Genomic DNA, 24,027 nt, shown 5'->3' on the forward strand with positions numbered 1-24,027 from the left:
TTGCATGGAGAGGGCAGGAGCAGATGAGTCAAGGAAAGAAAGAGTTCAAAGGAGATGTTTGGTGTCAACAAGATTTTCTCTGTAAACCAGAAGGCTGGGGTGGCTTCAGAGACGCTACTGCCTGAGAGCCCACCAACACCCTCCACCAGCAGCTGATTTGATTGTTACAGATCATTCTGGTCTCATTAGCTATATCCCCTCCCAATCTCTACCTGTTTGTTAGCTTAGTTCTAATTTTATGAGAGTCATAAAATGCTTTTAAAATAGCCTATCACTCAACAATTCTTGGAAACTCTGACAGGTGCCTCCCTTGAGTAATGTTGAGTGTAGGAGCTTTCATGGCAGGCCAGGGTTGCCAAAGGGAGACCGAGGCCCAAGTTTGGCTTTGGAGGAGTTCTGGCTGAGGTAGTGTCCTGAGCCCCAGCCCCAGCCCCAGTGAAGGAGTGCCCTTATGAGAAGCTGGGGTGGGAGCAGCATTAGGGCTTCCATTGTGACCATGTTTTAAAGGCCTACTATGCACCAGGCACTTCACATGTTTAATCTCCTAATCCTCACACCACAGACCTGGGAAGTCATTATGGTTCCCATTTTACAGATGAAGAAACTGAGACCCGAGGAGGCCTGCCCAAGGTTCCATAGCTGGTTGAAGGCAGAACCAGGATTTGAACTTGAGCCCGTGTAGTTCAGAGCCTGAGCTCCTTCTCCTAGGCCGTGATGTGATGCACTACCCCTCACCCTCACCCCAGGCTGATGCCTTAAGTTCCGGCCCTGGCTTTGACCCACATTCCGCCACTTTGGGGAGGGCCTGTGACTCCCCTCCCCGAATCTCAGCTTCCTGGTCTGTAAGATGGGGGCCCAGTAGTCCTTGCTGGCTGCTATTGTTGCCAGGGTGTGGGAGCTAATGGATTCATGAGCAGCTCTCCACAGCCCCGAGTGCCCGCATCCACGTGGAAGGACGGCTGTTAGCTTGATTACAGACGCCGCTTCAGTTTCCGGGAGGGGAAGTGTTTAATTGGGGGTTTTATTTCCAGCACCAAGGTCTGACTTAATGAAATATCCCTGGGCCTCCTGGCATGCGGCCGGCTGCCTCTTCTTGTTGACAAGACTGGAGCTAAGCCCCTGGCTGATTTACCAGCAGCTTCTGGGCCAGATAAAGCTGGGCTGATAAGCAGGGTTATGCCTGGACCAACTCCACCTCCAGCCAAGATGGGTGTCTGGGGACCACAGCCCAGCCAAGAACCAGTCCTGGCTTTTAATATTTGTTGCTAATAAAGGATAATTGACAGACGCACTCATATAGACTCCCAGGGATGCAGCGATCCCTTGACACTCTGCCTGTAACACACACACATCTGTGCAGATACCACCCCCGTCCCCACAGCTGGCCCTGAGCAGAAGCCCCAGGAATGGTACAGCCTGCTAGGGGTCTGCCCTGGCAAGAGGACCTGTTGGGAGGACAACCGAATGTTGGCCAGTCCAAGCCTACAGGAACAGCAGAGGAGAAATGGCACATGGCCATTGTTGACTGTTAGCGAGTTTGCCTGATAGCGTTTTGGCCTTTGAAGGCAAAGAGCTGGGGTGGGTTGAAACCTGACTTTGCTGCTTCCTGACTGGATTATCTTGGGCAGGTCACTTGGCCTCATAGAGGCTCAATTTCTTCATCTGCTAAATGGGATTACCTGTGCCTGCCTTGTCAGGTGGTTGTGATGCTCAAAGGTGTCAGGCATACAGCAGGTGTTAAGAAACAGATTCTGTGAGTGCATGTCCTGCAGAGGGATTGTGTAAGGGGGTACGAAGGGTGAGAACCAGCAATTGTCAAGTACCTGGCCCTGAGGCAGCTGTGGCAAGTAGGTATTATTAGGGTCACGGGCTGAGTCCTGGGGAAATGGGAAGTTTCATGGTTTGTGTCCTGTTGCTGTGTCCTCCCTTCCCCTGGCCCCTCTGCCGTCATCTTTTTTTTTTTTTTTACCCCAAAACGGGCTACCAGAGAAGGCTCTCACATACGTCTCACTCCTCATGGAGTCAACCCAGATCCCCATCACTGTTCTGGGGTTATCTCTCACTGAAGACCAGTTTGGCCACATATCAGAAGACTTGACCCCTGGTGAAAGATTCCAGGCATCCATGCAGCAGATAAGAGAGGCATTCTGGGGCCTGAGAGGAGCCCTCCAGTTGCTAAAACCAAACCACGTGCCTCCCCTTCTCTGCCTTTGTCCTTGCCTGATTTCGTCCATAAATGTATTAATGGGGTGTTGGGACATGGCTCTTCCCACAGCCAGAAGTCCCTCCGTTAGCCACTCAGGTTTTTGTTTCTCTTCCAAGTGAAGTCTCTTTTAAAATGCAGGTCCTTCTAGAAGGAGTGATGCTGCAAGCTGACTTACCTCATTGTATTACCAGATACTTCTATCTCCTGAAGAGAGACCCGCTTCTGGGTTTGTTTATGACAGGGAGCAAGAGAAAAGAGAAAAGTGAGCAAGGAGGCTGCAATGGGTGGCTGGGGATTGGCGTTAAGGAAAGACAAGGGCCTGACTGGCAGACCCTGCAGGTCCCTGACAGGTAAGAGGGCTGTCACCAGATGCTGCAGTGATGGTCTCCTGCTCATAAAAATACTAGGTGGGAGAAGGGTTTGTGAACTGTGAACTAGAGCTCCTGTCCCAGATGGCTGCCTCCCTCCTGGGCCCTAGCAGGGTAGGCCCTGGGGCTGACAACGCTTCCATCACACACACCTGTAATGAGCCTCTTCCCACTACAGGGTTCTTATTGCTACCTCTCCACCTGGAAACTTCTGCCCAGCCACCACCACTCCATTCTCCCTCCCTCCCACTGTACCTTCCTCCCACAGCTGGGGAAGCTGGTCTTTAAAATATTTTAATTTTTTAGAATTTTAAAACCTTTTAAAATTTATCCTGGCTCCAGCTTCCCTCCTTGATTCCCGTATGCTATGCCCCACTACCCGCTGCCCCATTTTGTCCCCAGTTTCCTGGCCCTGAGGTCAGACTCGAATTCTCCTAGAGGAAGGTAGTAAGCTCCTTATCCCCTCTTGTGACATCACAGCAAACCTGGGGCCACTAGCCACCCACCTCCCTGGGCATGGGGGACTGATGTGAGGCCCGTGTTTAATCTTTTTCGGTTTGCATTTATGCTCTCCCTTTATGAGCACTTTTTTTTTCCTATGAGAGTCTTGATTTCCTAAAGCCAGGGTCGGTGCCTGCTCCCTCCTTCAGACTGGGAGCTCCCTGAGGTCAGGAGCTGGATCTCTCCCCACTCTCAAACTGGGACGTCTCCAAGGGCAGTGTCTCTCTCCAACTACTTGGAGCTATTTGAAAGGAGGAGTTGGGTCTTCCTTGCTTAGAATGGTGGGTCTCCAAGGGCTGTGTTTCTACAATTTACTATGTATTCAGGTGGTCCTTGAGAATAAGACTATCTCCTTCGGATTTAGGATTTCTTAAGGGCAAGGCTGTGTCTCCCCCTCAGACCGGGCTCCCTGAGACAGGGCTGTGTCTCTTCCTTCCTCTCAAGAGCTCCCTGCCTACTTTGTTCCCAGGGTCTGCTCTGCCTGAGGAGTGTTGGAGAGAGGTGGGCACTGAGTCCTGAGAATCAGAAGTCACTGCAGGTGGCTTTGGAGCTGTCAGAACTCCTGCTTGTCCACACCAGACCTTTCAATAGTGTGATTTGAAGCTGGAGGCAGAGCCATGGCAGTGGGCTAGAGTTCTCTCATCTCAAAGACCTGGCCTCATCAGATTGCATTGCAGTGTAGCCAAGAGGAAAGGCTGAGGGTGGGGCTGGGTGGCCCTCACCTTAGTGACTGCCTTTCCTTTCCTGGGCCAAATGAGCATTTGGCAGGGCAGAAAGGCCCAAGTGTACGTGCGTGTGTGTGTGTGTAGGGAGGGGGTTCTGTGTGTAAGAGGTGTTACTAACACTAAGAGATCAGGCCTGAGGGAACATGGTAACCCCCAGGATAGAGAGGAATAAGAAGCGTGTGACATTGGGCCAAAGCTCAGTTCCTGTGTCTCTCTGCCCCCAGTGCTACAGGGTCATGTGTACCGATTCTGCACAGTGGACGGCCTGTGGCTATACAAAGACAACTCCAGCCTGCCCTGGAGGGACCTGACAGAGTGTGAGGAGTCCAAGCGAGGGGAGAGAGTGAGTTGAAGATGGCGGCTCTGAGCCAGTGAAGGGTAGCAGGGTCCCAGCTTCATTGGAGCAGAGCATTGGGTGGCTAGTTGTGGTCAACTTGTCCATCCACCTGCCTCTGGGGGCTTTGCACATCATGTTTCTGGATAGTGTGTGTTCACCTCTCTGGCCTTAGAACAGGGCCCTAGAAATCTGGGGACCATCTCTATAGGTTATTATTCTCTTTCTTAGTTCTGGAATCTCCAGTGGGGCCTGAGTTGGGGCCCCACATCTGCCCCATCCCGTGGGAAAGAAGGATATGGGAGAGGAGAGTATGGGGTGCCCCATGTACGCTGTGTCCCTGTGTGCACACAGAGCTCCCCGGAGGACCAGCTCCTGTCCCTTTACATCATCTACACAGTGGGCTATGCGCTCTCCTTCTCTGCTCTGGTCATCGCCTCGGCCATTCTCCTCAGCTTCAGGTAAGGGGTCCTGGGACCCAGAGCAGGCTGCCTCATCCTAACTCCCCACTTTGTCCCCAGATAGAGAAGGGGGCACCAAACCAAATCCATAATGCAGCAGGCTTTTCTCAAGAGATCCCCAGAGAGCCCACACCCTAGCATATGAAGCTGAAAACACAGGATACGACACTGTGTACTTAGCCTAATCTCTACTGGGTAAACATATGCGTATAATACTGTAAAAAAAAAAAAAGGAAAAATAAATACCACACACACACAAAGCACACAACTCAAACCTTAACAGTGGATAGTAGGATTAAAGGAAAGCCTCTCCAGTGAGCATGTGTAACTCAAATAATCAGAAATTCAGTATGTTTTTAGAAAAGACTTTAGGAGTTTGGAGATTCTGCCCTTTGGAGCTTGTCAGCCCCTGAGGTAAAGGTCTTCCTAGGTGAGCCATTCCTTCAGGAGTACCAGGTGGCTTTGGAGCTGCAGTTCTTCCCACTCTCTCTGAATTTGGTGGGGGTGAACCAGAGGGGCTGGCTTCAAGAGCAGCAGGGATTCGGAGGGCAGGGAGCTCAGGGCACCCATCATTCCTCCTGTCTCCCCATGGCACCTGGCACAGTCAGTGCTGGGCGCACAGTCAGTGCTCAATAAATGCATTCACACAGTATCCTCCCCTTTTATTATGAAATATTTCAGAGATCCAGAAATACAGTGGCTGATACCATGATCACCTGTGTACACACCATTCAGCCTAAGAACCACACAGTTATGCTTCCCAGGGTAATGCTCACTCCCTGCCTCCCGGCCCCAAGGAAACCCCTAAAGGGGCTGCATATAATTCTCGCCATCTCCCTATACTTTTACTGCATTTGTAAGTATCCGTAAAAATATATACCGTGTGTTTTGCTTACTTCTAATGGCATGTTGGACCTACATTCTTTTAGTTTTGTATTTGACCCAACGATATGTTTTTATGAGATTCACTCGCATTGATACAGGTAGTTCTGCTTCATTCATTTTAACTGTTACTGTGTACTCCATTGTACATCATAGTTTATTTATAATTATCCTTTTAGTGGACATTTGAAGTTTTTGGATTTTTTTTTTTCTTTTCTGAATTGTAAACTTTGCTACAATGAACATTCTTACCTATGACCCCTTGTGCATTTCTCCAGGGGCGAATACCTCTGGGTAGAATTGCCTCATAAGAATTGCCTCATCGGAATAACTCGAATACCTTGAATACCTCGTTCTTTTGCAAATTTATTGGGTGTCATTTAGTTGCTCTCCAAAGTGATAATACCACTTTGCCCTCTCACCAGTAATAATTGAGAGTTCCCTTCCCTTAACATTCTCACTCACCATTATTTAGTATTTTCCGACCTAATTGTTGCTAATCCGAAGTGTGAAATGTTTCATTATGATTTTAATTTGCATATCCCTGACTCCTAGAGAGATCAAGCATTTTTTTTATATTTAAATAAGAATTGCTTGTTCTTATCCTTTTCTTACTTTTTTATTGGCTTATTTGGCTTTTTCATTTTTATTTTAGACATTCATTTTATATTCTGGATACTAATCCAGGAAATATCTTCTCAGTCTGTGGTTTATTTTTTCACTCACTTAATGGTGTCTTTTATGCACAGAAGTCCTTAATTTTAATGTAATGAAATATATCAGTTCATCTGTTTTATTGATAAACATAATTTAATAAATGTTATCAAACGATAAAAATTAATTTTGTCAATTGATTTAAAAATTTATCAATTTTTTCAAAAACCAAATTTAGTTATCATCTTGTTTGAGAAATCTTTCTTATTCTAGGGTCATAAGTTTTGCTCATGCCTTAGGATTCTTCGATGCATCTGGAATTTATTTTTTTCTATGGTGAAAATAAAGATTTAATTCCATTTTCCCATGTATACATATAGTTAATTGTCTCAGGACCATTTACTGCTAGCCCATCCTTTCCCCTCAGTTTGCAGTACCTATTCTTCCAGGCAGCAAGGGCCATTTGTGCCTGGATTGGTTTCTTTCATCTGTACTCTTGTCTGTCGGGTCTATTTATCTGTCCCTCCTATGGTGCCTTAGCTACGCTATATTCATTAAAAATCTTGGTTTTCTTATAGTAAGGGCCCATACTTTGTGGTTCTTTAGGAGTGTCTGGACTATTCTTGACCCTCAGCTCTTCTTTATAAGTTTTTAAATTTCATTTAAAGAAAACCAACTGTTTTTTAAAAATTCCAACTGTTGGAATTTTTGTTATAGCTATGTTGAATTTATCAATTAATATGGGTAGAATTGACACCTTCAAGATAATGAGTCTTTCTATGAATGCGGTGTACTTTCCATGAATTTAAGTCATCTTTAATGATTTTAAGCAAGTTTTATTGTATTCTCTGTAGAGATCTTCTTGCCCATCTTATATTAGACTTATTTCCAGGTAGCCAATTAAAATTATTCTAAATGAATTTTTTAAAATTGCTTTTTAATTGTTTATTGCTGATGTATATATAAATGTCCATACCAGCAACCTTGCTGAACTCTCATGTTAGTTCTAGTAATTTATGTGTCAGCTGTCTTAGATTTTCTGTGAAGGTAATTTATCAACTACAAATAATAATTTTGTTTCTTTATTTTCTTATACATTTTTCCCTTGCCTTATTATAGTGGCTGGGATCTGTAGTACAATGTTCAAGAGATATGATGATAGATTCTTAAGGGTAGATGATTCTTATTTTTTTTTTTTCTAATTTTAAAGGAATGCTTCTAAAATTTCTCTATTAAGAATGATATTTGCTCCTAGTTTGGGTATATATACCCCTTATCAGATTAGGAAATATCCTTGTATTTCCAGTTTGCTATGCGTTTTTACATGAAAGTATATTGAAATTGTATCTAATATTTTTGAGTTCTTACCCTGTGCTTTGTCCCAGTCTGCCTCCATTAGGCAGCCTGGAGGCATGTAAGGCGTAGGCCCTGTCATAAAGAAGCAAAGCAAAGTATCCACTGGGGAAAGTGTTCCTCACACATAATGGCTACACTTGACTTGTAGAAAAGAAGTTGCCACAGAAAGAAGGACAGAATGTGGATGGGGTGTGGCAGTGGTGGTGACCACACAGCTAAAGGCTTCAGGGAGAGACAGGACTTGAATTAAACAAAAGAATTTTCAGGGTTATGGGGAAGAAGGCCATTCTCAGAGGAAGGAAACCAGGAGCACAGTCCCAGAGCTAGAAACATTCCTGTGGTACGTGTTAGCCTGAGAACTGAGGGTTGTGGAGCAGAATTGTTGACCATCTTACCAGAGAAGGGCCCTGCTTTCTCCCACAGACACCTGCACTGCACCCGGAACTATATTCACCTAAACTTGTTTGCATCCTTCATCCTCCGAGCATTGTCTGTCTTCATCAAGGACACAGCCCTCAAGTGGATGTACAGCACGGCTGCCCAGCAGCACCAGTGGGATGGGCTCCTCTCCTACCAGGTGTGTGGTGTGTCCAGGAATGGCCTGGAGAGGGATGGACGGTCGGTGAAGGCTGGCCTCCCCCACCCCACCCAGGCCTGGCACAAAGAAAGGCAAGAGCTGCCCGGACCTGGTCCTCGGAGCCCCCAGTCTGATGGGAGAGGCAGTCCACTCTGGGGAGCCCAGGAAGGAGACACAGTCCCTGCCCTTAGGGAGTTCTCAGTCTGACACGGGAGAATGGTCTTTGAAGATAGACTTGGGTTTGAATCCCAGCTATACCACTTACTAGCTATGTTTTTAAGCAGCTGAGCCTCAATTTTCTTACCTGAATAGGAGTAATATTAGTTTCTTCCATACAGGATAGTGAAGATTCAGTGAGCTAAAGCAGGGCAAGAGGTCAAGTTCTTAGCACTAGCCCTGGCCAGAAGGTGTTAGCACTCTTGTCCTGCATTCACTATGGCAGGCGAGCAGCTGGGGCAGGACAGGGAGGGGGGTCAGGAGGGACAGGAGCAGGAGCAGAATTGTTGTTCCCTCGAGACCCTTCCTCTGCCCCCAGGATTCTCTGGGCTGCCGCCTGGTGTTCCTGCTCATGCAGTACTGCGTGGCGGCCAATTACTACTGGCTCCTGGTGGAAGGCGTGTACCTGTACACACTGCTGGCCCTCTCAGTCTTCTCGGAGCAACGCGTCTTCAGGCTCTACCTGACCATAGGCTGGGGTAAGGCCCACGCCATTCATCTTACCACCCTCTTCCACCCCAACCTGTGGAATGGAGGCGGGGGGAAGCGGGCAGGAGACCCTGGCCCCTCTTCAAACTATTGCCTTCAGGCTACCTCCACGATGCCAGCTTGGTACTCAACCAAGAGGCAGGACCCACTAGATAACTCTCTCCAGAGCACAGGACTCAATGCCCTTGGGACTGTCAAGACACTGTAGGGGTTGTGGTTACCCTCTCCCTTTTGAATCACCCTCCTTCCTTAATGGAAGCAGAAGCCTCCACTCTATCTGGCCAAATATACCTCATACACCATTGGCGGTTATGGCACTGTACTCTAACACCCTGACTCCTAAGACCCTCTGGGAATGGAGCCCCACACCCAGTCAGACCTGGGCAGCTCAGGCCCTGGGGAGATAGAGATTTTAGGCCTCAAGGTGGGGTGTCACTGGGGTGTGAGCTGAAGGCTATGGCTCTGTCACATGATGAAGATGAGGGTTCGCAGAGCCTGGTAGGGCAGGATAGGTTAGCTGGAAGCCAGCTGAGGAAAGGGTAGACCACGGATGTGCCTGGAGCCCAGTCGGAAATGTTTTAGCCAAGAACCATTGTGTCTTTTTTTGTGCTGGAACATTTCTGGTTGTGCTTCTGCCTCTCGCCACATGGATTTCTTTGAGAAAGCAGGGGGAGGGGGCAGTGGCTGCGACACCCACCAGTAGCAGCCCCCAACCCCCACCCCACTACCAGGAAAACAGATGCAACCACACTTACTCTGGAGAGGCCCATGGACACCCACCGGGGATGGAGCCAGAGAAGGCCCTGCCCTGCGGCCCTCCCTAATCTGCCAGTGTCCATGTCCCACACACAGGACCTGCCCTCTACTTTGAGCTTGCCATTCATCCATTCACGCCTCTCATTCCTCCATTTGCCTGTCTTACGCTGCTCTGACCACTGCTTCCCCCTGACCTCCAGGGACTTCCCGCCTCATTCACAACCACGCTTCTCCCTTGACTGACTTCTCCATCCAATACCGGCTCCTGCCCCAGGGCCTTTACAAGGCTCTCTGGGTCCAGCCCACCTCCTCTGGAAGCTGCCTCAGGTCGCCTGGCCCTCCTGACTCTGTGCTGTCTCTGGCCCTTTCAGACTCCCTGACCCTGCCCTCCCACTTCATTACTTTTTGCTGGTGTTCCTCAGCCACCTGGCTCTGTATAGCCCCAGGGAGAAGACTACCTCTAAAGAGGCTTTGAAATGACCATTGTCTTGAGGGCCCAGAGGCCCAGAGAGGGCAGAACCTTATAAGCAGAGCAGGCACTGGAACCAGGTGACTCTCAGGCTCTGGGCCCTGCTCTCTGCCACACAAAGTTCTGTAGCCTAAGCTGTTTCTCTTTAGTTCCCTGAAGGACAGCTGAGCAAACCCAGGACTCTGTACAGATGGGCAGGTGGGCCTCTGCACTCAGCTCTCTGCTCCTACCCTTCCTCCTTCCCCAAGGCCCAGCCCGCCCCTGCTCAGCCTTCCTCTTCTCCCAAGGCCTCTTCATTCCACTAGAGCAAACAGGCAGCAGGCAGCTGGAGAGCCCTGCAGCTAACTAGGGGTGGGCTTGGGGTTAGGCCCTTGAGGAGAGCTCTGGGAAGGAAGGCTGTCGTCAGGGTGGGGGACCGTGTATGTTCATTCTGGGAAATAGCATCAGCACTGGTAGTGCTTGTCACCATGGTGACCTGAGGGCAGAAACAATCAAAGGGATGTTGTGATGTGTGCAGAGGAGTGGGGGTGGTTGGTGGATGGTTGGTGGGGACACAGTGCCCTGAGGTCTGTGAGTGGGAAATGGGGGCAGGGCGCCAGTCCTTTCCCACCACCTCGCTCCCCTGTTCAGGGCTTAGAGTCTGAGGGGACACGAGGGCATGACCTGAGGGCCCCCCTCCCCGATCAGAGCATCCTTTTTTGAGGAATCGGATGGGGAGATACAGAGAGAGACAGGAACAAAGACAGAAGGACAGAGAAGAAAGAGTCACGGAAAGCCATGTGCTCTGTTGTGATGCCAGGACATCTAGCCTAAGTTGGCATGCTTGGGAAACAATGTTTAGCTTCATGTGTGAGCAGAAAAATTAAAATTAGGACTCCAACACAGTTGGGAGAGTTCCTGAAAGGCATGTCAGCTGCTGCCGCAGTCCATTGGTGGCTGGGTACCCCCATAACTCCCCACAAGGAGGCTGCACAGAAGGGAGGCAAGAGATGGATGAGGGCCTCCTTAATTCTTGGAGCTGGTTCTGTGTGTCTTAATTCGAGCTTTTTCCTCCAGCCTGTCAAGTTGATTTTCTAAAGGGGAGAAAGATGAAACCAGCAGGGAGTGTGTAATGTCTGCACATGGCAGAGCTGTGCCTGTGTTTTTAAAAAGGCTTTGTTAAGGAGGTGCTGATGAGTGAATGAAATTCACCGTATCTGGCTGGTAACATGAGTGAGCCCCTCAGTCCTGGATTGTGGTCTCTGAGAGAAAGGATAGCATGTGGCTGGGGATACCCGAGAAGGAGCTTTCTGTACATGCGGCTCAGGGAGTTGGCTTGGAGAACTTCCCTTCTCTCATTGAAATATTGACTCCTTAATCATTCATTCATTCATTCATTCCATTCTCACTGAGCATCTTCTATGCAGCAGGCTCTGTACTATATACTGGGGCCTTTGGAAGGCATCTGTTGCCTGTCCAGTCTCATAAAGGTCTGTCATGGATGCTGAGAGGTCTGGTTTGTGTAAAAATAAATGGCCAAGGAGAGAGCTGCCTGGTGAAGAATGCTGGTCAGTTGTGAGCTTCTCTGCTTCCTCCATCCCTGTCTACACTATTAAGCACAGTAGCTCCAGGCATACGAGCTGCTCCTAGCTGCTGTTGAGTGGGCATCATGTGTTGAGGATCTAGATGATGGTGGCAGGAAAGGCTATAAAGTGGGTTCTGCCCTGGTAATGTGTTCCTGGGGGAGAGCCCCCTGAAGCCACACATGCATACACACGCACTCGCTTCTATACACACACATCTGTGTCCACACATCTTAAAATGCACACTTTTACCTATCAGACACCCATACCTCCAACCTTGAGAGAGGCACCAATACAGGCAGGCATGGAGAGAGTTGGTGCAGGGAGCCATTGAGGGTGGCTGGCATGGGCATGGGATTGCAGCCTGTGTTCTAGTCCCACCTATACCCTCCTGAGCTCCTGATCCAACTCCATCTGTCATGTGAGGATGGACAATCCAATTTTAAGTTGGCAAGCATACTGAACTCTCAGGGTGAGCTGAGTACCTAGGCTCTGAAGTTGAATGAGGCTCTACCCTCAAGGAACCAGTAACCAGTTGTATTGGTTACCCCACAATTTAGCTACTTAAAACAATTATTATCTCTCAGTTTCTATGGTCAGGAATCTGGGTTCAACTTAACTGCAGCCCCTTGGCTCAGGGTCTCTAACAGAGATGCAGTCAAGCTGTCAACCAGGGTTGCTGTCATCTCAAGGCTTAATGGGGTTGGCAGAGCCACTTCCAAGCCCACTCACAAGGTGTCGGCAGGAAGTGCAGGACCATGCCGGCCGTTGGCTGAAAGCCTCCATTCCTTGTCACAGGGGCCCTAGTGTAGGCTATCTGAGTGTCGTCATGACATGGCAACAGGTGTCCCCAGAGAGAGTGATCAACTAGAGAGGGAAAGAGAGAGAGAGAGCCTAAGACAAGCCTTTTCTAACTTTTAAAGAAGGTTTTTTATAACCTAATCTTTGAAGTGACATGCCATCCCTTCAGCTGTGCATTATTGGTCACACAGACCAATCCTGATATGTAGACCACGCCAGCATGTGAATACCAGGAGGTGAGGATCTTTGGGGGCCGACCTAGAGGCTGCTACCATCCTGGCCAAGTCCCAGCCAAGTAGAAAGCGCTGCTGTTATTGTAGTTGTTGTTATTGTGGGCCACTGTGCACAGTTAGTTGGGCCGCCAGCATCAAGGCTAGGCTCCTATCTCTCTACTCCAGGCTCTGCCTAACCACTTGCAAGTGCATGCAGCCAGGGAATGGATGACCGATGGGGCTTCTGGAACCTGAAACAGTTGACTGAGATGGGCATGTGGATGGAGGCAGTGGGGGAAGGGCATCAGAGTTAGCCTGTTACCACCTCATCCAGCATGTCCTCCCTGCTCCGTGGCCCTTTCGCTCTGCGGCTCGGCTATCTGTGGTCTGTGTCCTTGTGTCTCAACCAGAACCCTAGGGGCAAACCCAGACAGTGTGCCTGGCCCGTGGGAGGGGCATACCGGTGAGGACTCTAACACACCCACCATGTGGTAGGGAGCTCTCTCTAAGGAAGTGTCCGGGGAGTCAGAGGTGGTGGGGGTGGTTCTTGCTGCCTCCATTCTTCATGTACCCAGACCAGCCTAGTTTCATACGTGCTAAAAAGTGTGGTTTGGGGCCAGGCAAGGAGACACGCTGGAGGTAGAAGAGACTTCTGCGTATGCATGGCGGTGGCTCTGGCCTGCCAGCCCCTCTTCCCTCTCTCTCTCTTTCCCTCTCTCCTCTTAGGTGTCCCCCTGCTGTTTGTTATCCCCTGGGGCATTGTCAAGTACCTCTATGAGGATGAGGGGTGAGTGTCCTACTCCAAGGGGTGAGTGTGCCAAGGTCCCCATTTTCAAACCCCATGGGGTTTTTTGGCCCCTGGAGTGTGTGGCTATGACCTGCTGAGAGGGACCAGAGCTTAATTTATGACTTCAGTTCTCTAATTTACCCTCCTCACCCTCCCTGGGATTGTATGAGGACAAATGATGCGGGGCCTGATGGAGCGTGTGGTGTCCCATTGCAGTTTCTTCTGTAATATTGTAAATAATGTGTTATTTTGTGTATGATGCTGGATACACAAATGGCTGTTTATAGGTTTATAAAAGGACCATGTATATCTTTCTGTGTGACTGTATATTTAGAACTCTGTTTGTGTTTGTGTGTGTGGCTACAAGAGCTTGTGTGAGTCTGTGGGACTGGTTGTTGGGTAGCTCCTCTTGGCATTGTTTATGTGGCTCTGTGTGTGTCACTTTGTATGCTCATGTGTACTTGTGTTCCCCTGTAACTGCACTGTGAGCTGGAGTCTATGTCCAACTGGGTACCTGTGTGTGTCTCTCTCCCCTCTCCAGCTGCTGGACCAGGAACTCGAACATGAATTACTGGCTCATTATCCGGCTGCCCATTCTCTTTGCCATTGGGGTGAGTGGTGGTATGAGGGTGGGAGCGGGCGTTCTGATGGGCCTGAGGTGGTGCTGGGAGGAGGACTAGGGAAGAGCGAGCATCTTGAGAGGGCTTCCAGCCACTCACCCATCTGCCCTGCAGGTGAATTTCCTCATCTTTATCCGAGTCATCTGCATTGTGGTGTCCAAACTGAAAGCCAATCTCATGTGCAAGACAGACATCAAGTGCAGGTGATGTAACAGCTGGCATTGCTAGGCACCCTCGGCCCTTCCTTCCCTCAGAGACAGAGATCCTGGGGTGTTGAGCTCAGAACCCTACATTGACCTTCTCCCACCCAGGCCTGGCCTGGGCCCCCAAGTCTTGCCCTCATCGCTGTACCTGGGCAGTTCCTGGGCTTCTGGGGGGCCTCAACCTCTACTTCCTTCCTTCCAAGCAGCCTGTATCAGAGTATTTGGAATGTGAGGGTGTCTGTAACCCAGATGCCAGGCCTTGGCGGAAGCTGAGGGCACAGAAAGGGGAGAAGAGTCCATGGGAGCGGTCCAGAATTACATTTCCACCCCGCCCCCAGACTTGCCAAGTCCACACTGACACTCATCCCCCTGCTGGGGACCCACGAGGTCATCTTCGCCTTCGTGATGGATGAGCACGCCCGGGGGACACTGCGCTTCATCAAGCTGCTCACAGAGCTCTCCTTCACCTCCTTCCAGGTGACTTCACAGCTGGGGGCTCTCTCTTTCAAGTCTCAGAGTGGAGGTGGGGCAGAGACCAGTCTGTACCACAGAAATGGGTGTCATAAGGCCTGGGGGAAAGTGGCCCTCGCCCAAAGTTACATGGCTGGAGCAGAGTCGGAGCTGGAATCCCCAGGTGTCCTGATGCCCAGGCCAGTCTTTTCTATAAGCACATTGGACAAGAAGCATTCCCAGACGTAGCTGTAGGCACCCAGCTTGGCATTGCAACCGCCGTCTGCTGAGCTGCTACTAGGTGATGAGTGCCCTGCCAGCTGCTTTACACACACTGTGCATTTAATCATCACAGAACCCCAGGAGGCGTGCGGGATTCCCCCATTATACAGAGTAGGAAACAGGCTCAGAGGCGTAAAAACAAGATTAGCAGGGTCACATAGTTTCCAAAGCCAAGAATTGATCCTCTCCACTAGTATTAGATGATGCTGAGGGGCACGAGTGTCAATGAGGTTGTAGAAATATAAGAAATATAAGAAACTGGTCCCAGCCCCTCAGGAGGCTTATGGGATGGCCACCAGCATGTGGGCCCATGTGTGTGCACTTACACACATGTACACACACACACACACACAAACACCATAGTTTTGGAGCATTGTGTCTCCTGAGTGAATGAATGAGGCCAAGGCAGGAAAATTCCCCAACAGTCAGAGGTGGTGTACTTTCTTGGGTCAGGCCTCCTCAAAGGGAGGGTGGTCGAAGAGTTTCTGCAGTATCTGAGCAAGAGTCCTCCTTGTTCCTCCAAAAAGTAAAGGAGAAGGAGCCCACCAGCCCCATCTCTGGGGCTGCCCAAACGGAGGATGGGGATGTTGGCACTAGAGCCCCCAAGGAGCTTCAGACTAGGGTGCCTTCCTCCTGCTTCCTCTCCGCTGACATGACTCTTGTTTCCAGGGGCTGATGGTGGCCATTTTGTACTGCTTTGTCAACAGTGAGGTAAGGCCTGAGGAGAGATGTGGGGGACCCTGCTGGGCTGCTACCATTGGCTGTTCTGGAGTTGTGCAGTGGGGACTCCCATCAGTCTTTTCAGCTCAATCCCCTACTCGCCCAACTGCGGCACGAATTGAGGAGGCATCTTGTCCATGTATTTTGTTTCTGTGCAAGTGTCTTTCTGTTTTTGTCTGTCTGTCTGTCTGTCTGTCTGTCTGTCTCTCTCTCACACACACACACACACGTGCAGGCATACTCTAATCACATATGAGCTTGGGAAAGACCCAACCTCGTGTTAAAGAGGTCTTGAGTGAACAGGTGGTGGTGACTGTTACGCAGTGGTTCAACAGACACGCCCAGGTCACAGACTTGGGGTTTTAATAATCACTCATTCCATTGTTATAGCCTGACCTGCCCCCCCCCCCCCGCCCCCGCTCCTCCCTCGCTCCACCCCCGACACACACACAAAATCCAGGCTAAAATTCTGGTTTCAGTATTCCTGTTTCTTATACGTGAGAATAATGAAGAGCAGAGAGAGTAAGAAACGTGGCCCAGGTTTGGCCTGGAAATAGGTGCTGAGCCAGGATTCAAATAAATTCTGCCCCAAAGAGGAAAGCACCCTGTTCTTTGTGGCCAGACAAGAGTTTCTGTCCACCAGAGGAAAGGGGATGAGTTCGTTTGGTGGCCTTCTGGCTGCTGGGCTGGGAGGAGAGAGTTGGTTCTCGCTGACCCTGTAGGACAGCACCTGAAGTGCGGTCAGCTCTCTGTGGGTGCCTGGGGAAGGCCCCTTGCTCTGAGGTACCCAGTTTTGTGCTGGAGTAGGAGCAACCCCAAGCCATCAAAGTGGATATCACACACGCCACAGTCCCCACCCCCGCAATTCTTTCCAGAAGGGAAAACAAACAATAGTTATACAGACAGCACAATAGCCACCTGAGGAAGTTTCCACAAGAGGATTAACCCTTCGCAGGAAAAAGAGTGTAGGCACTCCCATACCCCACAGTCTGGGGGTGGTGTGAAACCAAAGACTCTTAACTCTCTTCAGGCCCAGGTAAGGGTTCTCATCAGTGGGGCTAGAGCTCAGATGACCCAGGGACACTGCTCGTCAAAGAGTGGCTTCTGTGTCACTGAGTCTGGGATCCTGGAGCTTAGAGATCTTAAAAGTCAGCACATTAATACAAATTTTACTTTTGCTATGGGTATGGAGGACATGGGGGGGATAAGTGGGTGGGGATCTTGGTATTTCAGGGACCTGTGAGATCGTCCAAAGAAGCAATGTAATGTAGCAGGAAAATGCAAGGTTGCGGTCTTTGGTATCAGAGCTCTGCTCCTATCTAGACCCCATCACTTAATGAGCTGTGTGACTTGGGGCAGTTACATGCCCACTCTGAACCTCAGTTTCCTCATCTACAAAATAGAGGTAATAATGCTTGGAGCACATGGACTTCAGATCTCTAAAAAGAGAGGACACGATATTTTCTGAGCACTTGCTTTGTGTATAAGGTAGCTCAAGTGTTTTATTATTTATTGTATAGCAGATGTCAGCCCCGTTTTATAGACAAGAAAACTAAGGCTCAGCAAAGTGAAATGAATAGCCCCAATTCAATGGCTAGAAGTAGGTAGAGTTAGCAGGCTGTGGGAGGGGGCCCTAGTAATGCATCAGGGCTGCTGGGCTGGGGGCGTAGAGGTAGAACCAGGCAAAGGGTGGCCCATTATTAGGTTCTGGCTGTTCCCATGGGCAGGTCTCAGAGGGCTGGCCAGATTCAGAATGGGGTAAGACAAGGAAGGAGAGAAGGTGAGTGTAGAGGACACTCAGAGGGGTGGCATTTTCTTCAGGCATGGTTCTCAGCCAGATGGGTGATGTGCTCTGTGGCCCTATGCTCTTTATTTTCCAGGGGACAGGGGCAGGGTGGCAGGGATTCTTGTGTGGGATGGGAACAGAGGCCTGTGAGGAGAGAATGAGGCTACTACTGCCACTTTCACACCTTTTCTACCCCCCTCAGCCCCCGGTTTCCCACTTCTGACTCCCTTTCCCCAAAGCCATGCTGGTACCACACGCTCACTATACTCCCACTTGTGTGCATGTATGCAGTGGCTTCCCTACCACTTATGTAGAGAGTATCACTTGGACCCTGGTTCGGTCTTTTCTCCTGATTCCATTTCTCAAAGCCCAGTCGACCTATTACCTCCTGCCTCACTGCCTGCCGCCCACCAAGGCTGGCCCAGCTCTGTAAGGAAGGAGGGATGGGCACATATCCCACTTTTCCCTTGGCAAATAACTTGACCCCTGAATTACCAGATTCCCTTCTGGCTTCTACCCTGGGGCTCTCCCAGGCTTGTGTCATGGGCTCCAGGGAGCGCTGCTCAGTGGCCCAGTGAGGCTGCCTTGTTGAAGTGCACAACCCAATTCCTTTAAACTCTCCTGGAGACACCTCGTGCCCTGGCTCCTCCAGGCACAAGGACAGACACGTCACCAAGCATGCATGGCTCCTGGGCTGAGGCCTCTATTCACAGAGCTGTTCTCCAGACCCAGGGTTGCCATGGCAATGCCAGGTACTTGTGACCTGAAGGGAAAAGATGGCCTGGACATTGGTCTCGCGTGCCAGCCAAGGCCTGCACCAGCTGCCGATGGAGAGAGGAGGCCTGGAGTGGTTTTGTGGTAGCATTTGTCTTCTCACCATGGCTCTTGACTCCAGAGCCATGGTGCTCTGCACATGTGGTGCCAGCCCTCACAGCACTCCCAGCTGAGTCTGGGGGAGACCCGGCCAGAAACAAGTATGACTGAAAGAGTCATGGGAGGCAGGGGGCCAGTCATAGGAGACCAGCTTTGGAGTCAGCCTTGATCTAGGTTCAAATATTTAAATAGTCTGCACCTCAGTCTCCTCACTTTTCTTTTCTTTTCTTTTATTATTTTCTTTTTTATTTATTTATTTATTTTTAGGCGAGGCAACCCTTGGTTGACCTCACGGATTGCAAGGAACTTGTCAGCTTACAATCCCTTATTTTTTAAAACTTTTTTTTATATCTACAGCACAGTCTCCTCACTTTTAAATGGAGAATCCTAACAGGAGCTTCACAGGATTGCTGTGAAAGTTAACTAAAATAATAACGATTGTGTTACGGGGACTGTGGCTGAGGTTCAGAAAAAACGCTGAGGGTAATGGGGACAGAGGAGACACCAGTATCAGCATGCTGAGAAGTTCCGGTCCTGCTGCTGACACCCATGAAACCTCTTCAGTCTCTGAGGCATCTTCCCGTGGGCATTCCTCAGCTTACCATCTCCCCACCCTTGCCCCAGTTAAGGGCAGTGGGGCAGGATTGGCCTCCCTGCTGCCGCATAAGCAGGGCCATCATTGTCTTCAGGCGTCCCCATCCCAGCTGTTGGCGTCCATACCGCACTCTCTAAGCCAGGCAACGAGCTAGCACATAGCAGTGGGGTATAGCTAGTGTCTACTTCGCCTGCCCCCAACACCCCAGCCTGGCTCCACAACACTGCTTTGGATCCTGAGGCCATCCTGGCTGGCAGGTTCTGGACATCTCAGCTCTGCTCAGTGCAGAACAAGTTCTCTTAAGGGATGGCATGTGGCCACACCAGGCATCCTGATGGGCTTAGCTAGATGGATGACAGCCCTCACAGGAGATGGAGAAGAGGGGCATGTATACAGAACCTGATGGCAACAGTGTCAGTGTGCTGCTTACAGCTGCTGGCAGCTGGCCATCCTGGTGGCCGGGATCTGAAAGGGAGGGCTTAGGCCCTGGACATTCCACTGCGGGCAAGGGTGGGGGACATCAGAGAAGCTCTGGAGAGAGAACTTACGCCGAGAGAGCACTCCAGATGCCCTGGGCTAGCTGTGCAGGTTGCAGTGGCCCCCTCTGGGAGACCAGATTCACTGGCCATCACGAAAGGTCATGGCATTACAACAAGTCCCTAAGTGATTTGCTGCTCTGCAGTGTTAGTTGGATTTATAGCTTTCTACCCAACTACCTGGTCCCGAAGCATCAGTCCTCTTGAGAAGTCTTTTCCTGATGGGACACCTGAGCCTAGCATAGCAGGGATTATGGCTGGCCGAATTCACCTGGGCTGAACCGCCATGGGCTAGGACTAGTCCCTGGATGGGATTAGTTCAGGTTGAGAAGCCCTCGTCTGCAGCCTCCTCGTCACTGATGCTACCAGTCTTAGTCTCATTTTCTCCCGTCCTCCTTCATCCCCGTGAGGCACTGGGACCTGGACAAAAGCCCTCAGGGAATTTAGAAGAGTCCGATGTGGGCACCATGAGGGTTACAGGTGTGCTGTCGCTCTTCTCAGTCGTCCAAGCTGAAACCTGGAGGGTGCACTCTAAAGTCAGATTTCTCTCCTCTTCCTCTGTCTCCCATCTCCTGTCTCCCATCTCCCTGCATTTCTCTCACTCTCATTGTCTTACGTTAAATAATGCTGTGATGGATTGTAAAAGGTACTTAGCTGAGTCACAGAGTTTAGAGATGGAAGAAACCAATTAAATCATCAAGCCCATCTCTCTCCTGAGGAGAGGCGGAAAATAGGAGACAACAATAAACAATTTTATTGGGATATTAATTTAGGTGCCCGAAGGCCTTGACTTGTGTCTCTTGATATAATGCAGCGGATTTTTTTCCCTTCCCTACTAATGTAATAATGGGGCCGTTCTGTGGGCAGTTGGTTTACATGATGGCTTTTGTTTCCCTCCTTTTCCCATGGAAGGTCCAGATGGAGTTTCGGAAGAGCTGGGAACGGTGGCGACTCGAGCACTTGCACATCCAGAGGGACAGCAGCATGAAGCCCCTCAAGTGTCCCACCAGCAGCCTGAGCAGCGGGGGCATGGTGGGTAGCAGCGTGTATGCAGCCACCTGCCAGGCTTCCTGCAGCTAAGACTCCAGCACCTGCCCTCCCTGTGGTCCCGCTGCTGGCTGGGTGGCCATCCCAGGTTGGGGCGGTGGTGGCGGACTCTCCCCGGGTGGGGGAAGGGAGGGACACATGCACGCATACATCCCCGCTTCCCCTTCCCCAACCCATCAAACAGGCAAATGAGCAGAGCCTCCTGGGACCTGTGGACACATTTTCTCTGAGGAGAAGCAGCATGCTAATTTGATCACTGTGGCGGTAGGAAAGGAAAAACGATTGCCGCTAAAATGAGGATTTCTTCCCGTTAAGCCACAGGCCCCTGGGGTTCCCCCAGACAGAGCAGCAAATCAGCCCCAGACTCAAACTCAAGGTCAATGGCGCATTAGTGGAATTGTGGCTTGTCAGAGGAGGTAGTTCTGAAAGGACCTGATATAACCTTAGCCAAACAGGGTTTGGGTAATGCGAGCCAACACTGCTTGCCTCGGGTTGGGGTCACCACCCCATCTGCCTCATTAAGGGTTGCTGTTCGCATGTCTGGGTTGCTTGTTTCCCTCAGCCTGCCCCTTCATCTCACCACGCAGCCTCTCCAGGGGGCTTTGTTTGGGCTGACCAGCAGCTGTTTCTAGAAATGGCTGTGGGTGGTGTTAAAGGTGACCATTGAGAAGGCGCTCAAAGGATTCCTTTGGGTGCCTACTTCTCCCCTGGGCGTTTGGGTTGCTTTGGTGCCTGCTCTTGCCATGCCCAGGGAACCAGGGCAGGCCCACTGCCAAGGAGCCCGGCCCTGGGTGTGAGCTCTGAATTCTAGAGATGTTCACGTATCCTCTGGGGTTCATCTAGGGAACTTTAGGAACATGTGCATTGGGGGTGTAGATTACCTGCCGCTGTCAGGAACCCAGAGGGCTGAGAGAGAGTGCTTCCACCTTGCCGTGGAAATACTTTTTATTTCAGACCACATTATGTATCTTGCATGGGAGTTTGGCTGTGCTAACTTTAGGGGATGTGACCAAGAAGAGACTCTTGAGGGGCAACTGCCAGTCCCCACTGTTACCATGGAAGCAGGCTACCCCTGCTCTGGCTTCTTCCCTTAAACACCCCCCCACCCCCAACTTGAGAGCTTGTATAGACTTTATTCATTTTTCTTCATGGCTGTGAATAGTCTGTATGTGCAAATGTGCAATTCTGATTTCTCCTCCCTGGTGAAAATAAGAGCTAGATCGTTGTGGTGGTTGTGATGTTGTTTGGGGGAGTGGGGTAGTCATTGATAGGACTCCTCTACACTTCGAGCTAATTAGTGTTTGCCCTGCCTCCAGTCTCACCCCGTAAATACTGAGCAGCAGAAACCTATCAATCCTGTCCCAGCCATGATGAGAAAGCAGACACGTAGCTGCACTGCAGAGACCTAGACAAAAGAGAAGCAGCCAACCCGAGAGGCTGGCAATGGAGTGCCTGGATGCAAAGGAAATTTCCAGGGCAAGAGAGAACTCCTGGGAGTCTCAGCTGGGAGGGCAGGGGGAGAGGCTTTGGATGAATTCCTTTGTGAGTCCATCTCTCCCTCTTTCTCCTTTTTAAGTGGTGGGGAACCTCCCCCCAAACTTTACACCAGACACATCCTCCTGTGCCCCTCAGAGAAGCATGTGATATGCAGGAGAAATAATAATGGGACATAAAACATATCAAGCAGAAAATTTCTTATACTTCAGCTTCAGTGAAGAGTTGCGTCTATGTTAATAGGGAAGTTGGATCCCGCGCTAAAGAAAGGAATTGTGCAGACTACCTCCTTGGTGGAGAAAATGTAGAGAGGTGCTCCCCTAGGATAAGGGCAAACTGCCCCATAGGCATCACTCATTTGGCTTCCTCTTTGGAGTGGGGAAGGGGGAGGTGAGCACCGGTGGGTTGTTGGGGTGGGGGTGGGGGGGGTATGTGCACGAGTTTCAGTTTTGGATAAACTGGAAGATTTTGAGAATCATTAATACACTGCATAGTGACAAAGACACATTGATATTATCGGCGAGAAATAGATTGCTGAGGGGAGGAATTGTGAAGAGAGAGTGTTTAGTTAGGATGCACATGGGAAGCTCAGACAATTTGTTTTAAACTGTAAGTAGAGTTCTTTTTCCAGCTGGTACAGATGATTCCTGATTTCAGAAGGTTCATCACACCCCCCATGCCCCAAGCTTTTTAACACCAAGGAACTTTTTCCTTCTTGGATACATACCAACTGCTGAACTGAAGGAAATATTTTCTTTGCTCCAAGACCCACACTATTAATATTCATTTGAACTGCAGTGCACTCTCTCCAAAACTATTCCCAAACTCTCCTAAGTAAAAATAGCTCTAACAGGTCTGGGAACTGTCAAATGCAATGTACTCCAAATTCCACTAGCTGTTTATATGTCTGATGCCATAAGTCTGGAGCTTGCTGAGAACATTCTTGTCTGCATCTGTCTTGGGGGAACTATTGCTGACCAGCAGGGTGTGGGTTCTCTGAGCTGTGCAACCAGCAAGGTCTGAGTTCAGCACTCTGGCCAGCTCCCTCAGATGTTTTAGGGGCTTAAATCATTTCAATCTTTGGAGGAGCTAAATCACAGAACTAAATCACAGAACTAAAAAAAAACCACATGTTGAAAAGTTGCCTTCCCTTTAAAGCAACTTTCCAAGTTGTGGGCATGATTTTCAATTGCCTCAACCCAATTTTTGCTGAAAACTACATCAGTGGAGTTCTTGGAGACTCAAGACCGGGGAGATCCCTCCTGCTCTGATCTACAGAAGTGAGGAGTGAGGCTTGAAGAGGTGACTTGCCCAAGGTCACAGTGCTGGATGGTGGCTGAGATGGGCTGGAACCCAGGCCAACTCCTGCCTCCCAGTCCAGTAAGGCCTCTGGGAAGGATAGGTGAAAACTATAAATGGCCACACAAGATACTCTGAGTAAAATTCAGCAGTATATCTGGAGTTTCCACTAAATAGTAAACAGCGGCAAATGTATGGTGAAGGTACTATCTCCTTGATGATTTATATTGGCAAGAGGAGGAGTAAAGTGTGCTATATTCTGTCTCAAGTGCGTAATAAGCATATATATGCATAGAAACAGCAAGTGAGTCATATTAGACAGCAAATCCAGGGCTCTTTTAATGATTTGTCTTAATGTTTTTCTGTGCATCCGTGCTTGTTGGAGAAGTACTGGGAGCCACACAGAGTGGACTAAAAGAACCTTTTAAAGGGTCTTGAACCTCTCCTTTGTTCTGTAGTACTGCGTGAAGTTGGAGAAGACCAGTCAACTGGGAAATTTTAGCTTAACAAAGATGGCACAGCCACCACCAAGAGCAGGTAGAGCCAGTTCGCATCCAGACTCAGAAAGGCTTGCTCACCTCATTGGTGTGAGCCATGTTTCAGCAACTTCCATCTCCATTCCCTCTCCTGTCTTTTCCATAAGGAAAGAACACTGTGCGTGTGTATGTCCTGTGCATAGCAGCATAAAGTTAGGAGATGATGAATCCAGAATCATCCCACCCACTGTGAAGGTTGTGGGACCACAGAACCCAGGGCAAGAATGGGT

General features: G+C 49.8%; 1 protein-coding gene across 3 annotated transcripts in view; it reads left to right on the plus strand.

Moving 5' to 3' along the window:
- GLP1R (glucagon like peptide 1 receptor) overlaps positions 1 to 24,027 on the plus strand; it is a 37,773-nt gene that overhangs the window by 12,070 nt on the left and 1,676 nt on the right. The window contains exons 4-14 of one of the 3 annotated variants that reach the window (XR_002779094.1): positions 4,025 to 4,143; positions 4,489 to 4,595; positions 7,911 to 8,064; positions 8,600 to 8,759; positions 13,296 to 13,356; positions 13,898 to 13,967; positions 14,091 to 14,179; positions 14,518 to 14,656; positions 15,581 to 15,622; positions 20,334 to 20,453; positions 20,653 to 22,979. Coding sequence is in view for 2 of the 3 variants with exons in the window: in XM_011354559.2 (XP_011352861.1) it covers positions 4,025 to 4,143; positions 4,489 to 4,595; positions 7,911 to 8,064; positions 8,600 to 8,759; positions 13,296 to 13,356; positions 13,898 to 13,967; positions 14,091 to 14,179; positions 14,518 to 14,656; positions 15,581 to 15,622; positions 20,334 to 20,453; positions 20,653 to 20,721 (1,130 nt within the window). In the remaining variant the exon portion in view is untranslated. The other 2 variants (XM_011354559.2, XM_011354560.2) reach the window with 2 other exon arrangements.

This window comes from Pteropus vampyrus, unplaced genomic scaffold, assembly GCF_000151845.1.
Source record: "Pteropus vampyrus isolate Shadow unplaced genomic scaffold, Pvam_2.0 Scaffold18, whole genome shotgun sequence".
NCBI classification, from domain to species: Eukaryota; Metazoa; Chordata; class Mammalia; order Chiroptera; family Pteropodidae; genus Pteropus; species Pteropus vampyrus.